A 14,763-nucleotide genomic window follows, 5' to 3' on the forward strand; every position below is an offset into this window, starting at 1 on the left:
ACATGAAAAACATGAAAGAAACAAACCCACAGGAGATCCAGATAATAAAAACATCAGAAATGGACTTTTAAAAAAATGCTAATTTGTTCAGGGAATTAAATGATTGAGAATTTCAGTAGTGTACTAGAACCTATAAAAAAAAAAAAGGAATTTTTAGAACTGAAAAATACAATAACTAAAATCAAGAATTCAATGATAAGTTCAACAACAGATCTTAGATACAGGTAAAGAGAAAATCAGTGAATTAGATGAAAAGTCAGAAGGAAATACTCAGACTAAAGCATGGAGAAACTAAAGAATGCAAAATTCAGCACTTTTTCTGTGATGTTTCTAGATGTGGTTTCTTTCTTTTATCCTTATGGGGCTCAAAGTGCTTCTTGAAGCTGTAGCTTGATGTCTTTTGTTGTTATGAAAAATCTCAGCCAGATGGAAGCACAAATATGCAGGAAGCAATGAAGATCAATGAAAACAGTGAATATGTAACTAATAAGTCTAAAATAAATCTAAAATGTATAAATAATAATATAATGTCTTGTGGGGTTTAAAAGATAAAATACATATAAAAACAAGAGAACGTAAGTCTAGAGAAGGAGGATGTAGTTAAGTATACTAAGGTACTTGTACTTATACTGGTACTAGTAGTAGTACTTATACTACTTTTTTAAAAGTCAAGGATGCATATTGTATTCTCCTGGTATCTACTGAAGAATAAAATGAATATATAATTAGCAAGCTAGAAGGGGAAGAAAAAAAAATGAAAGAGTAATAAAATCTAATCAATCCAAAAGGACACAAGAAAGGAGAGAAAAAGAAAGCTGAACGGGTGAAAAAAGTAGAAAGAAACCAGCAAATTAGCAGATTTAAACTTCATATATCAATAATTACATTAAACATAAGCACTTATTACATAATTAAACATAATTACATTAAAAATATGCCAAATAAAAGGCATGAAATACTCCTTAAATGTAAGGATAGAGAATGGTTAAAAGCAAAAGGTAGAAAAAGATATAATGTGAAAACTAACCAAAAGAAAGCTAATCTATCTAATATCATAGAAAATAGATTTTAAGGCAAAAATCTTAAAGGAGGGAATTTCATAATAACAAAAGAGTCAATTCACCAGGAAGATAAAATAATTGTAAATTTATACATATCTCACATCCTCAAAATATATAAAATAAAAATGAACATAGGAAAACAGAAATGGATAAATCCATAGTTGTAAATTTTAACACACCTCTTCAGTCACTAACAGGACAGGTAAACAAAAAAAAAAATCTGTAAAGATAGAGAAGAGCTGAACAAGTTAAAAAACTTAACCTAATATACATAACAACAGTGAACTCAATGACTGCAGAATACCTATTATTTTTAAACACATATAGGACATTTATAAAAACTGACCATGTGCTGGGCCATAAAAGCAAAGTTCAACAAATTTCCAAGGATTAAAATCATAAAAAGCATATTTTCTTACCACAGTGGATTTAAAGTATAAATTAGTAACAAAGGTATCTAGAAAATCATCCTTTGTTTGGAAATTAAGAACCACACTTTAAAATAAGCCACATATCAAATAAGAACTTGCAGTAGAAGCTTTTAGAAATTATTTTGAATTGAAAGATAATGAAAATGTGACACATCAAACCTTTGGATAGCTATAGTCACCCTTAGAAAGCAATTAATACCCTTAAATACACCCATTAGAAAAAGCTGAAAATCAGTTATCTAAGCTCCATCTAAAGACGTTAGGAAAAAAAAAAAACTACCAAAAAAGTACGCAAGAATAATAAAAGACAAAACAGAAATAACTGAAATAGAAAACATACAGAACAGCCAATTTCAAGAATGAAAAGTGGTACATTAGCTATAGAAAAATTGTAAATCATACTTTATGGGAAAGAGGAGAAAGTCAGAGGCACTGATCATATCAGAATCATAAAATGAGTGTTACTCAGATACCTGCCAAATAAAATGAACTTTCAGACGTTATCATAGATCTAAGTATCTTTTGAATGTAATCTAACTATAAACCTGACCAGAGTCTACATCTAACTACCTTCTGTGGGGAAGTGAACACATTTCTAACAGTTAAAGGAGTAATGGCAACAGAAACAATGAATCAACAGAGCAGAGGTCATCAAATCATTTCTGTAAACAGCCAGATAGTAAACATTCAGGGCTTTCCAGGCCACACAGCCTCTGTCACAACTACTCAATTCTGCTGTTAAGAATGCGGCCATCAATAATACATAAACAAAAGAGTGTGGCTGTGTTCTAGTATATATGTATTTAAATTTCATGTATCATTTGTTATTCTTTTTTAATCAACAATTTAAAAATGTAAAAACAATTCTTAGCTCACAAGCTGTACCAAAAAAAAGGTGATAGATTTCTCAATAAGTTAAATATAGAATGACTTAGCAATTCCACTCCTAGGTATATACCCCAAAGAACTGAACACAGGTGTTCAAACAAAAACCTGTATATGAATGTTCACAGCAATACTATTAACAATAGCCAAAAGGTGGAAATAATCCAAATATCCATCAATAGATGAATGGAAAACAAAATATGGTATATCCAGATAATGAAATATTATTCAGTCATAAAAAGGAAAGAACTGCTGACATATGCTACAACATGGATGAACCTTGAAAATATTCTGCTAAGTGAAAAGCAGCAGCCAGACACAAAAGGCTACATTATTGTATGATACCAGTTGTATGAACTATCCAGAATAAGCAAATCCAGAGACAGAAAGCAGATCTGTGGCAGCCAGGGGCTGGAGGGAAAGGGAGTGACTGCTTAATGGGGAGTAGGTTTCTGTGTGGGATGATGAAAAAATTCTGTTACCAATTAGCAGTGAGCATTGTACCACACTGTAAATGTACTTAATGCTACTGAATTGTACACTTTAAACTTGGTACATTTTATGTTATATGCATTTTATCACCATTAAAAAAAACTGGGGCAAACAAGTGGCAACAGAATTGGCCCACAGGCCATCTTTTACTGATCCCTAAACTAGAATATCAAAAGGAAAGAAGCTTAACATGCAAATGAAAGCTCAGTTTGAGGGATAAGTATAAAGTCAAAAGAGAGGTATCAAATGACATAAATAGTACTCCATTGCCATCTATCGGCCAGTAAAAGAAATACTGAAAACTTAAGTGGTTTGGTGGAAAATTTTAAGACAATTTTTCAGCTTCCTGATTGTTCAACATGTACTGAACAACAACAAAGCAGGAAAAAGATGGGGAGCTCCATATTTCATACAGCAAACAACTCTAGAGACAACATTCAACAAACTGCCTTAGAATGATCTCATCTTCTCATTAGAAAGTTAAAAAATGAGTAAGCCAAATTAAAAGCTATACACCTAATGTGCTTTTGTAAACAGAATCTACAATTCAGACACAAAGGTAAGGCCACAGTCCCCAAGGTGAACCAAAGTGGAACATTCCAGACATGTCCCTACTGCTTACAAAGCAAAAGCCAGAAAAACACCAGCCTCCCATCTCCACCCTATCCCATACCCTTTAAATTGAATGGAACTCATGATTATTATAGAGACCCCAAATCAGAGAGATCATGTCTCACGATATATCTCACGAGACATAATCTCCATAAAACCTCCTCACCATGCAACTTCATTACCACTGTAACCCTTTAGGGAAAGAACACATATTTAACTCATTTCCATCTTTTACTTGCAAACAATTTAATAAATTGTACCCATTCTTTCTTGCATCCCAACAACTTTCTGTAAGTAAACGTCTGTTTAAATCTTTTGCATGTCTTATTCAACTTGATGCAACATACTTCCCTGCTGATCATTTCCTACCTCAACGTCAATTCTTTTCCTCTGAATTAGTTAAAATCAACTTTCACATCTACCTTATACATTATAAGGTATAATATCTACTGTAGACATTATAATTTGGACCAAGACTAAAAATATGGCTTTGGAGTATTAAGAAAATGAATTATTTATGAATACATTTGGCGGGGGACAACAATGCCATAAATTACAGTATATGTGTCCTGATGATATGATTTGCCAAAATCTATGTTAATCAGTAAGGTAGATATCTTCTATTACGGCAATTTGACCAGGAGCATCAATCCATGTGGCCAATGCAGCAAATCACTCAAATTAGATTGGCTGTCTCACTTATGAAACATAAGGATGTAATACTCTCTTATTGCTCCCCTTAGTAACTTTTATAGAGAATGTACGTAAGGTATTTTGGAAAAAATGCAAGAAATTAAAACTATTGTGAGCAATTAAATAAGTAAGGTAGCAACCGAAGAGTCAGAAAGTTTAAAGAGCAGTACAATTTCTTGTCAGATTGATTTTTACCTTAAATTTAGGAACAAATCTAGTAAACTCCTGGTGCCAATTGTTAAGTGTAGAAGCAGGTGAAATTATTAAGAAAGGTCCCCAAATGTTCTCTCTCTGAAACAGAAAAACTGGGTCAGCCAAGTGCAGGAAAACTGAAGATATGTAATTCAGAACTATAATTAATGACGAGCAATTTAAGAATAGGAGATACATTATAACAAGAAAAACTGTGTATCTCCCATATATGCACACTCAATAATAACATCCTACGTTAATAATAACACAGGCAAGGAAGTTGCTCATATACACCTTCAGGAAAAAATACCAAGCAATTACTCCCTCCCCTCATCTCGTTTAGGTCCTAATATATATCATTCACAAAGCACCTAGACTGACTTGTATGTGTTGCTTTCCCCATACTAGATGATCATAACAATTTTACTATTATTTAATTGGTATAGAGCTTTTGTTTTCAAAATGCTTTTACACATATTTTCTCACTTAATTCTCATAAAATTCTTAGACGGTAGATATCATCCCCACTTTATAGAAGTGGAAACTAAACCTCAGAGAGTTAAAGTGAAGTCAGGTCAAAAGAAGTTAAGTGAACTGCCCAAGTTTTACACTGCTAGTAAGCATAGAGTTGAGATGTGAACCCAGGTCTTCTGACAACTAACTACAGCATCTTTGCCACTACATCGGTGGTTCTCAATAGAAGGGGGTTGGGGTGGGGCAGGGGTTCAAACCACACCTGCTCAAAAATTGTCCTAGTCTTCTTGAAAACCAAAATGTTTCACCACACTGTGTCACCTTGAAAAGGCCTTGAAGGCAAGGAGCAAGTCCTACTGTCTTGGTTTGCCACAGAGCCTAGTACAGTGCTTGATAATGGCTGATTCTCAATAGAAAATGACCCTAGGATCTAGAGAGAGGAAGATGGAAAGACTGCATCCACCCACCTCAGCCAGATGGGCCAGGAGGGCAATGCTCTGTACTGTTTTACCAAGTCCCATTTCATCTGCAAGAATGCCATTAATACCCTGGAAAAAAAAATACACATGGTCAACACCTCTCATATTCCACCACACAAGGTTCAACATACTGCCAAAAAGAACTAACCAAAATGTCAGATTTGTTCAAACAAAAGTGACTAACAGACATCCAGCTTCAGCACTATTACCCACTGCTGTAACGATTCCTTTTGCCAACTCCACAGAGACAACTGCGAATCATGATACATGAGATGAACAGGCCAAAGCCAGTTTTTCAGCTAATCTAATCTAGGCACAGAAGCAAAACAATCTGGTTTACCAAGACCCCCTAAGATAAACTATATTCATGATACAAATGTTCTCCAAAAAAATCTCCAGGTTAGAAATATAGAGACATCTTACTCTTATGAAAAGATAAAGCTTTTTAAAAGGGATGAAATCTAAAACAGTATCTTGTGCTCATTTCACAATACATTGAACCAACGACTTCAGGAAAACATAACAAACAAAAGACAACGGGTAGGATGTAGTTTTAAAATTCACCTGTTCATAGAGATTTGCCAACCAATTCATGCCTTTCAGCTGATAACCTTTCAATTTGCCATTAAAAATTGTAGGCTGTGGAATATCCTCACCAGCCCGGATAGATGGGTTTGCCAGGCTGTAACTCTCCCCAAATCCAGTGCCAAACTTGTTTGCTGCCCGTAGGGCAGCTGCACGACTTTCTTTTGCATCTTCATCAAATGACCTTGTCTGTAAAATAAAAATATATTGAAGGAAAATATAAGAAAAAAATTAAATTCAAATAAAACTCATAATGACATACATCTATTTTGTGCTAATTGGAACAAAATTTCTGATAATATAATTTGATATATAGTCATGTGTTGCATAATGATGTTTCAGTCAACAGCGGACTGCGTATAGACAGTGGGCCATTAGGACCATATAACCTAGGTGTGTAGTAAGCTATATAATCTGGGTTCATGTAAGTACACTCTAGGATGTTCACACAACAACAAAATTCTCAGAACTCATCCCCATCGTTAAGTGATACATGACTGTACCATATTATATGTAAAGCATTCTACATTAAAGTATATTGTTAATATTTTAAAATTAATTTAACAATTATATTAAGAATATGTTTTTGATGGACAGACACTAAGCCATATTACAGGATTACTTGCTTCATCAAGGGATTTGTTAGATTTGATATAGAATTTGTTTGATTGGTTGGGATGGGTGGGGAGAAGGTCGATCTCATGTCTAACCTTGACTTAGACCCTGTCAAAGTTACAAAGGGGCTCCTATGAAGTATATTAAACTGTGTTTTCTTTATTTAATTCAATCTAACTGCAGTTTCTTTCTGATTTCATTAAATATCACTATATCATGAATAAGCAAGTTACTACTAAAGTGAAACAAGCTACTAACGTAGCAGATTTCTTAGAGCACGATATAGCTCTCTTAACAAGCAAGAGTGCGAGCTTTTTCACTAAACAACCGTGATGCATTTCATACTGTTTACCCATGATTACTCAGGAAAACAAAAAAATTAGGCAAGCTGTCCTAGCTTTAATCAACACACTCCTAAAGCTTAGACAAGCGAATGCTTGTTTTCTACCTTTCCTCAAGTATGCCTGCTGTTCTAAAGCAAATAGACAGCCCCCACCCAACACATTCACATACACACACATTCATAAATGTTTTTAATTAAAAATATGATTAAGACTAAAGGAAGACCACCCAAGTTGTGGGGTATTTCCAGGGCCCATTACAGTTTGTCTTTTCATTTTTAAGACTCACCCGAGCTTGATGAATATGGTAAGCATTTTCAGCATTCTTCAGGGCCTGGGCTTTGAAATGGTTACTATCTGAAAAGGAAAACTTGTAGATTATCACATCTCATTAACTGATCTCCTTCAAAGATGCAACTCACACCAACATATGTGGATCCCTGACTCCCCTATTCTACTTATCCCTAGGTTCATAGAGGGTGAGGGAGCAGAAAGGCTCAAATCACTTGACAGAGGTAAGGACTTGGAAGTGGCACTAGAAGCAGAGGGCTGCCACGGTCTCCAGTAGCCAAAGCTAGCTCATGACACCACCAGGAGACTGAGCTGCAGTTTCCCAATCCTAGGTTTCTTGCAGACAGCAATGCCAAAGCCAGGAAAAGCAAGGCAATGAGGATTCAAAATTGTGATATATTTATGCCGGGTCAAACTATTCCAGAAGAAGAAATACAGATATATGTAACCCCCAAGATTCTCTGAAGCACTCTCATTCTCTTTTATTCCGAGCTCAGCATGACCCTGATCACTATTCTCTGTGAAATTCCTCTCACACTTCACCCAATTCCCCCATCCCCTTGTGGTCACAAAAATACCAACACTGAATAGTCTCTTTCTCATGCTTGACTTGCATCACCAAGAAACTTACTATGTGAGATAATTTTGTCTGCTGAGACATGTTCACTGAATTCTTCTGATTAATACCTTCTACTTCTACTAACAAATCAAAACATGTAAAATATTCCCAAACTTGCAAGATCATATAACTACACTCTTTCCTTTTTAAATTACATAATACAAGTTACTTCATATGCAGTCACACTTTTCCTACTCCAATACAGTAAGTTCCCCTTTACTGATCAACGTTACCTATCAATCAAGATAAAACTTGCAAGAATTAATCATGTGTATAATAACCTTAGATATGAAAAAATGGAGGGTACTCACCTCCTCTAACTCCTGATTCAGGACTTACCATAATCCTCCTGTGTGATGTTAACTACCACCCCTCCACCAATGTCAATTTGTCTCTGGGTAGAACTGTCTTCCAGTTTTCTTAGGATTTCTTCCTGGATCCCATCATGACCCATGTCTCGTTTGCGACTCATGAAATGGGCATATAATTCTGTCTGGGTGATCAGGAAGTTCAGTTTTCGCTGTTGCCTCTTGGCCTAAAGGGGCAAAAAGTCGAAAGTGACAGTAGAGTCAACTCATCAATCACACACAAAAGGTAGTCAACAGAATTCACCAAATCTACATATACTTTGCATATAATTCCTTTACAAATATTTTACCTTTAAAAAGGCAAAAATTGCTAATGAATGATTTTATTAGAACCAAGTCAGTGGTACTAAAAGCAATGAATAACTTTCATTTATAGTCTAATAATAACCTATGTTTTGCTCTCCTTTACAATAGAAAATCTTTTCTCCTTTAGGCTTCTATCTAAAATGCTTACTTCTTTACTGAATTACTTTTCTATAGTGGCACTGATATACTAACTAAATTCAAACAACACGTTTTATTTCAAAAACTGGGTGGTAGATACATGTGTATAGCTTTATCATTTTTGAAAATGTAAATGTCAAAAACCTCTTCTTTATCACCAGAAGTCAATATAAGTGACTAGGAGATATAAATTATTCTGAAAGTCAATATAGGAGGTATCGGAGAATAAGAAGCCAATCAAAGGAAGAAAACACAGCCCCAAACAATCTGCAGATCATCTGTGATAATGATAACTACAAAACATGAATACAGACCAAATATACACACAAACACATACTTTTTTTTCAATGTTAGAAAGCTAATTCAAAGTGCCTCTAAAATAATCTGGTAAGGAAAATAATAATTGTGTCAATAAAAAAAACCATTCTTCAAGATAAAAAATAAAATGAACAAATGATCCAAAAGACTAAATTATATGGAATATAGCACACTCAATAAACACCAAATTAAAGAGTCATTATTTCACATTAACTATTTTATAATAAAATTGCTATGTATATACTTGATTTAACCTTGACCCACCTCCCCAAAAGAAAAAGAACAATAAAATAAGGAACATGGCCAAGAAAGGACACAAGTCTCAAAGTATGCTATGTAAAACTATATTTTCTCTTTAAGGTTTTATAGCACTTGAGTCAGATTCAAATTAGAAGAAAATGTGAAAGAGAATTTAAGAGAAAACTGAGTTTAAATAATGGATATGGATACTGATGTTCCAAAGCTAAAATACTGTCAAGAAAACCTTTCTAAATTAAAATAAAAGAGAGTAACATCTCCTTTCACCTTAAAGAAGTCAACTACTACATGTTTAAATGAACAAAGTAAATTAAGGGAATAATAAAGATCCATCAAAAATAGTTTCATTTCAGAAGTTCAGAGAAAAGACACATAAGTCAACATAACCACCATGAAACTCTCATTGGTTAGCTATCAACATAATTGAGAGAAAGTCTCACAAACCGAGATCATAAGCCAAGCTGCTTACAAAACTTCAAGATCTGTGACTAACTCTCAAATGCCTCTAAACTCAGTAAGTATTCCAAAAGCATCAACTGTTTACTAACTCAATAATATGTTTATCTTGCATGCAAAGATACAAGAGAAGTGGGCAAAATCCATATTCATCCCCAAAGGCATGAATGATAAGGAGGGAAGATCAAGAGTTCAGAACAGGCTCCATAGCTCTGCTTTGACCACTATCTGAAAGACAAAATAATCTAATGTTGGGATTCCCTTCCGTCTCCAGACCTCAACTTTCCTTCCACTCATCCCAACTGGTTTACCAAGGGCAACACAATGACTTTGTCCTCTTCTTCTCTCCTCTTGCTTCCCTGAACGATATACTCAGCCTTCATCAGCTGACATCAGGCTTAGCAAGAGTACTGGCTGCAGGTTAAAACAGCAAACTGGTGAGAGGTAGGTCTCAGAAAACTGGGCTAGTTGTCCATTGTCTCTATCTGGCCCTAAATTTGGCAACCAGCCCTGATCTTGCAACAAACTCAAACTGGAGACAGCACCTGGAACCAAGCCAAGACAAGCTATAAACTTTCTTTTTCTTTCATTCATTCTTTTTCTTATTTTTTTTTCGTCCTCCAGAAATACATAGAGGAATAAGGCTACAAAGAATAGAGAAAATTAGCCAGGGAGAGGGCCTTAGTGAAATAAAAACAGAATTGGTTTACTGTACTAAAACCACTATTGTCAAAGTTATGTCTTAAAACATTTTTTCAATGATTTCACTGGTTAGACTCATAATCTATGAAGTGCAAACCAATCTCTTGATATGGCTGCAGGAAGGGTTTTCAAAATTTTATGCTATTGCCTTACCTCCCGCATTTCCTCATCCAACTTTCGCTGTTCCAAGGCTTCCTTCTCTGCACGTTTGCGGTGTTCCTTCTCTACCTTCTCATACTTCTTCCAGTACAGAAGCATCTCCTTGGTGAGGCGGCGTGCACGAGGCAAGGTCTCTTTACAGTTCTTTTGAGCCTGCAAGGCAGCTCGACGCACCTCTTTCATGCACTGGTGGGCGAGCTGCAGATGACAACAATGTTATTAAAATGGAGGAGGACCCAAAACCAGGGCAAGTTCTCTCTGGGCTCTAAACCACAGCATCTCTCAATCTGTTCAGGGCACACAGTCCTCCTATGGCCACATGTCTTCCTCCCCCAATCTGATTAATGGCCCTGTACAATACTGTCACCCAGACCCAGACCCTAAGGTAGTATCAGGGATGAAAAACTTAGAGACATATTGCCTTAGAAGCTGAAAAAAAAGTATAATGGTCTGAGATTTTCTGGGAACTGACAAAATGTTATCACACTCACTAATAATATTAACTATCAAAGCTTATTATATGCTAGGCCCCATTCTAAGCTTAACATGCATTAAAATAATTAATTCTTCACAAAAACTCTATGAAGTTGGTATTAGCATCCTCTTCATTTTATAGACGAGGAAACCAAGGATGAACGACTAGCCCAGGGTAACACAACAAGTAACATTACCTCCTCTGATCCTTACAACTCTCAAAAGACATTGTGTTACTTCCCTCTAGGGGAAGGACTTAATATTATCATTTCTTAGATGAAAAGACTGAGCACAGGAAGATTCCGTGATCTGACCAAGGAATTAAGATTGGGCTATGGTCTTATCCAAAAAGGTTCAAATACCAGAAATGTGAGGAAGAGCAATTTTATTTATGATATAAACTGAGAACATTTAGAAACTCTCTTAGGTACTATTAGATTCATTACCAACAGGTCATAAGAGACAAGAACTTAAGCATGCATCCAAAGAACAAGATCATATTCTAGCAAAATCTAAAATGAGAAATATAAAACTACGGTTTTACCTTTCGGCTATTGGTGAGAAACAGGTTACGAGCTGAAGCTTTCTGCTTGTTGGCCTAAAATATTTAAGAACATTATTTTATTTAGGATTCCTTTTGAAATAAGTTTTGTAGACATAGTGTTCTATTCAACTCCTCGAGGGTTAAAAAATAAAACATCAAGCCAAGCATATTCAAAATACATGACTTCTAGAAGTCTTCCAAATGTACCAACCAACTCAGAACCACACAAAACTACCAAAGCAGCCCTGAGAACAATAAGCTAGTGCTGTGGCTGCCTTAGTCTTCTATATACTTTTGCAAAGAATTTAAGTTATATTCAAGGATTGAGGTGGACTAGGAAAATGTAACCACATACCCTAACCCTAGCAGCACCCTGATTAAAACACACTACTTTCCAGGGCTGACCTGCAAAGAAGCTGACATAGGAGGGCTCTCAGATACAGAAATCCTTATGGAGACAGGTAAACTAGCCTCCCACCTTTATGATTCTAGCCCCACCTCCAGCCAGGGCAAACTTGCTGCCACTATTACTCAATTTCTGCCATCACTTAAGCCTCATCTTCTCCCACAAAAAATTCCACAGCAGATCTAACACAGGATGACTCAGCAGCCCACAACCCAGTCTCAAGCTGCTTATTATGTCTTCCGTTTCAGTTAAAAAAAAATCTTAATAAAGAAACTTTATTTCCCATGATGATCCATTTGGCGTGAGAGAAGACACAAGAAGAGGCAGAGCTGAGTGGCCCTCTGACTGTTAAAGAGTTCTCCCTCTGACATTGAAGATACAACGGGTTCAAAATTACAGAGCGCCTGAAAGACATTTCTATAATATTCCCACTTCAGACTGTCCGCTTAATGGAATTTTTAGGCCTTTTATCAAAAACTTTCTCTTACTAACTCCTAAGCAGCTATTGCCACTTTAAAGACTCAAATATTCCCATTGAATTCCTTATCATCGGAAGGGCATCATCTGAAGTCTCTTCACCAGGTACAAAGCAGGTTTTCTCATAACTTTTCCCACCAATAATGATCAAACATAAACTTCCTCTCCAGAAATATTTATTAATTGCTATGGGGGGAAAATCACTTACTGTACAGTAGAGAAGGACTCTCATGACAAGGGATCAAAGTTAATATCACCAATATTGGGACAGATACGTGATGTGCCTCCTGCTGTGATATACCAAGAAGGACACATCATCTCTCTGGTAATCCTGCCAAAAAGGCATAACCCAAATGTAATCATGAGGAAACATTCTACAAAACAACAGACCTATATTCTTCAAAAACAACGTCAAGAAAGATGAAGGCAGAAGTGTTTCAGATTAAAAGAGATTAAAGAGATGTGACAACTAAATGCAACATATAGTCCTAGATTGGATCCTGGATTGAATCGGGAAAAGAGAAAATTGCTATAAAGGACATTACTGAGACAACTGATGAAATCTGACTAGGGTCTGTGGATCAGATAATAAAAATTTTTTTTTTAATTGGCACCTGAGCTAACGTCTGTTGCCAATCTTCTTTTTTTTTTTCTTTTCCCCAAAGCCCCCGAGTCCATAGTCGTATATTCTAGTTGAGGGTTCTTCTGGTTGTGCTATGTGGGACACCGCCTCATCATGGCCTGATGAGCAGTGTGCCATGACCGCGGCCCAGCATCCAAACTGGCGAAACTTTGGGCCGCCGAAGCAGAGAGCAAGAACTTAACCATTCAGCCATGGGACCCGCCCCAGATAATAAATTTTGTAACTGCACTGTCATTATATATGAGAAGACTTTTTTTGATTAGGAAATACACACTGAATTATTATGAGTAAGTTTAGCACAAAGTCTCAAACTAGCCCTCAAAATGAGTGAGAATAAAGGTATGCATTTATATAATAAAAGCAAATGAGGTGAGGGGCTGGCCCCGTGGCCGAGTGGTTAAGTTCACGTGCTCTGCTGCAGGCGGCCCAGTGTTTCGTTGGTTCGAATCCTGGGCGCGGACATGGCACTGCTCATCAGACCACGCTGAGGGAGCGTCCCACATGCCACAACTAGAAGAACCCACAACGAAGAATACACAACTATTTACCGGGGGGCGTTGGGGAGAAAAAGGAAAAAATAAAATCTTTAAAAAAAAAAAAAAAAGCAAATGAGGTGAGGCAAACAATTGCTAAATACGAGTAAAGGATACATGGCAGTTCCTTGCATTATTCTTGCCATTTATTTTTAAAAACTTTTTTTTTAAACTAATTTTAGACTTACAGAAAAGTTGCAAAAAATAGTACACAGTTCCCTTACATCCCTCCCCCTGCTTTCTCTAATTTTAGCATCTTATATAATCATGGTACCAATATTAAGAAAAGAAATTAAGACTGGTAAAATACTATTAACTAAACTATGGGTATTATTTGAATGTCAACAATTTTTCTGCTAATACTCTTACTGTTCCAGGATCCTATACAGGATCCCACACTGCATTTAGCTGCTTTTCCCCTTAGTCTCTTCCTGTATGTAACATTTCCTCAATCTTTCTTTTTTATGTCCTTCACACTTTTGAAAAACACCATTTAGTTATTCTGTACAATGTCCAAAATCTCTGGTTTTCTGATGATTGGAATGACATTATGCGTTTTGGCAAGAATACCACAGAAACAATGTGTTCTTCTCAGTGTATCACATCAGGGAGTTCACGATGTCAAAATTTATATTTACTTTGATCACCTAGAGTAGGTTCCTAGAAGTGAGAGTGCAGGTTTGAAAGGTAAGTGCATATATAGATTGTTAGACTTTGCCAATTTTCTCTTTAGAACAGTTCTCTCTAATTTGCACTCCTAGCAGCACTGTATGAGAGCACCTGTTTCCCCACAGCCTTGTTAACAGAATGTGTTGTCATACGTTTACATTTTTGCTGGTATGACAGGTGACAAATGGTGTCTAGGTGTTATTTTGATTTGTATTACTCATATAATTATGACAGACTGAACCTTTTTAATGGTTGAGGGCATGTTTATATCTTTCCTTGTGTACTGTGTACTCACATCATTTCCCCATTTGTCTATTGTATTTGTGGTCTTTTGTCCCTCAATTTTTAAGAGTTCTTTACATATTAGAGATAATAGCCCTTTGACTGTGGTATACAATATAAAAAATTCCTCCCAGTTTGTCAGCTGTCTTTTGTCATGCAAAAATTTACTTTTTTATGTGGTTAGATTTATCAATATTTCCTTTACTGCCTCTGGATGTTGAATCATAGAAACTCTTTTCCTACTCAAAGGTTAATTAGGA

General features: G+C 35.9%; 1 protein-coding gene across 3 annotated transcripts in view; it reads right to left on the bottom strand.

The window, feature by feature from the left end:
* Positions 1-14,763, bottom strand: part of INO80 (INO80 complex ATPase subunit) — a 126,984-nt gene that overhangs the window by 71,504 nt on the left and 40,717 nt on the right. For all 3 annotated transcript variants that reach the window (XM_046653906.1, XM_046653904.1, XM_046653905.1), the window contains exons 8-14: positions 11,494-11,547; positions 10,470-10,673; positions 8,110-8,305; positions 7,150-7,217; positions 5,884-6,093; positions 5,308-5,388; positions 4,370-4,465 (exon numbers count right to left, since the gene is read on the bottom strand). In XM_046653906.1, the coding sequence (XP_046509862.1) occupies positions 4,370-4,465; positions 5,308-5,388; positions 5,884-6,093; positions 7,150-7,217; positions 8,110-8,305; positions 10,470-10,673; positions 11,494-11,547 (909 nt within the window). The remainder of the gene's footprint in view (positions 1-4,369; positions 4,466-5,307; positions 5,389-5,883; positions 6,094-7,149; positions 7,218-8,109; positions 8,306-10,469; positions 10,674-11,493; positions 11,548-14,763) is intronic.

This window comes from Equus quagga, chromosome 2, assembly GCF_021613505.1.
Source record: "Equus quagga isolate Etosha38 chromosome 2, UCLA_HA_Equagga_1.0, whole genome shotgun sequence".
NCBI classification, from domain to species: Eukaryota; Metazoa; Chordata; class Mammalia; order Perissodactyla; family Equidae; genus Equus; species Equus quagga.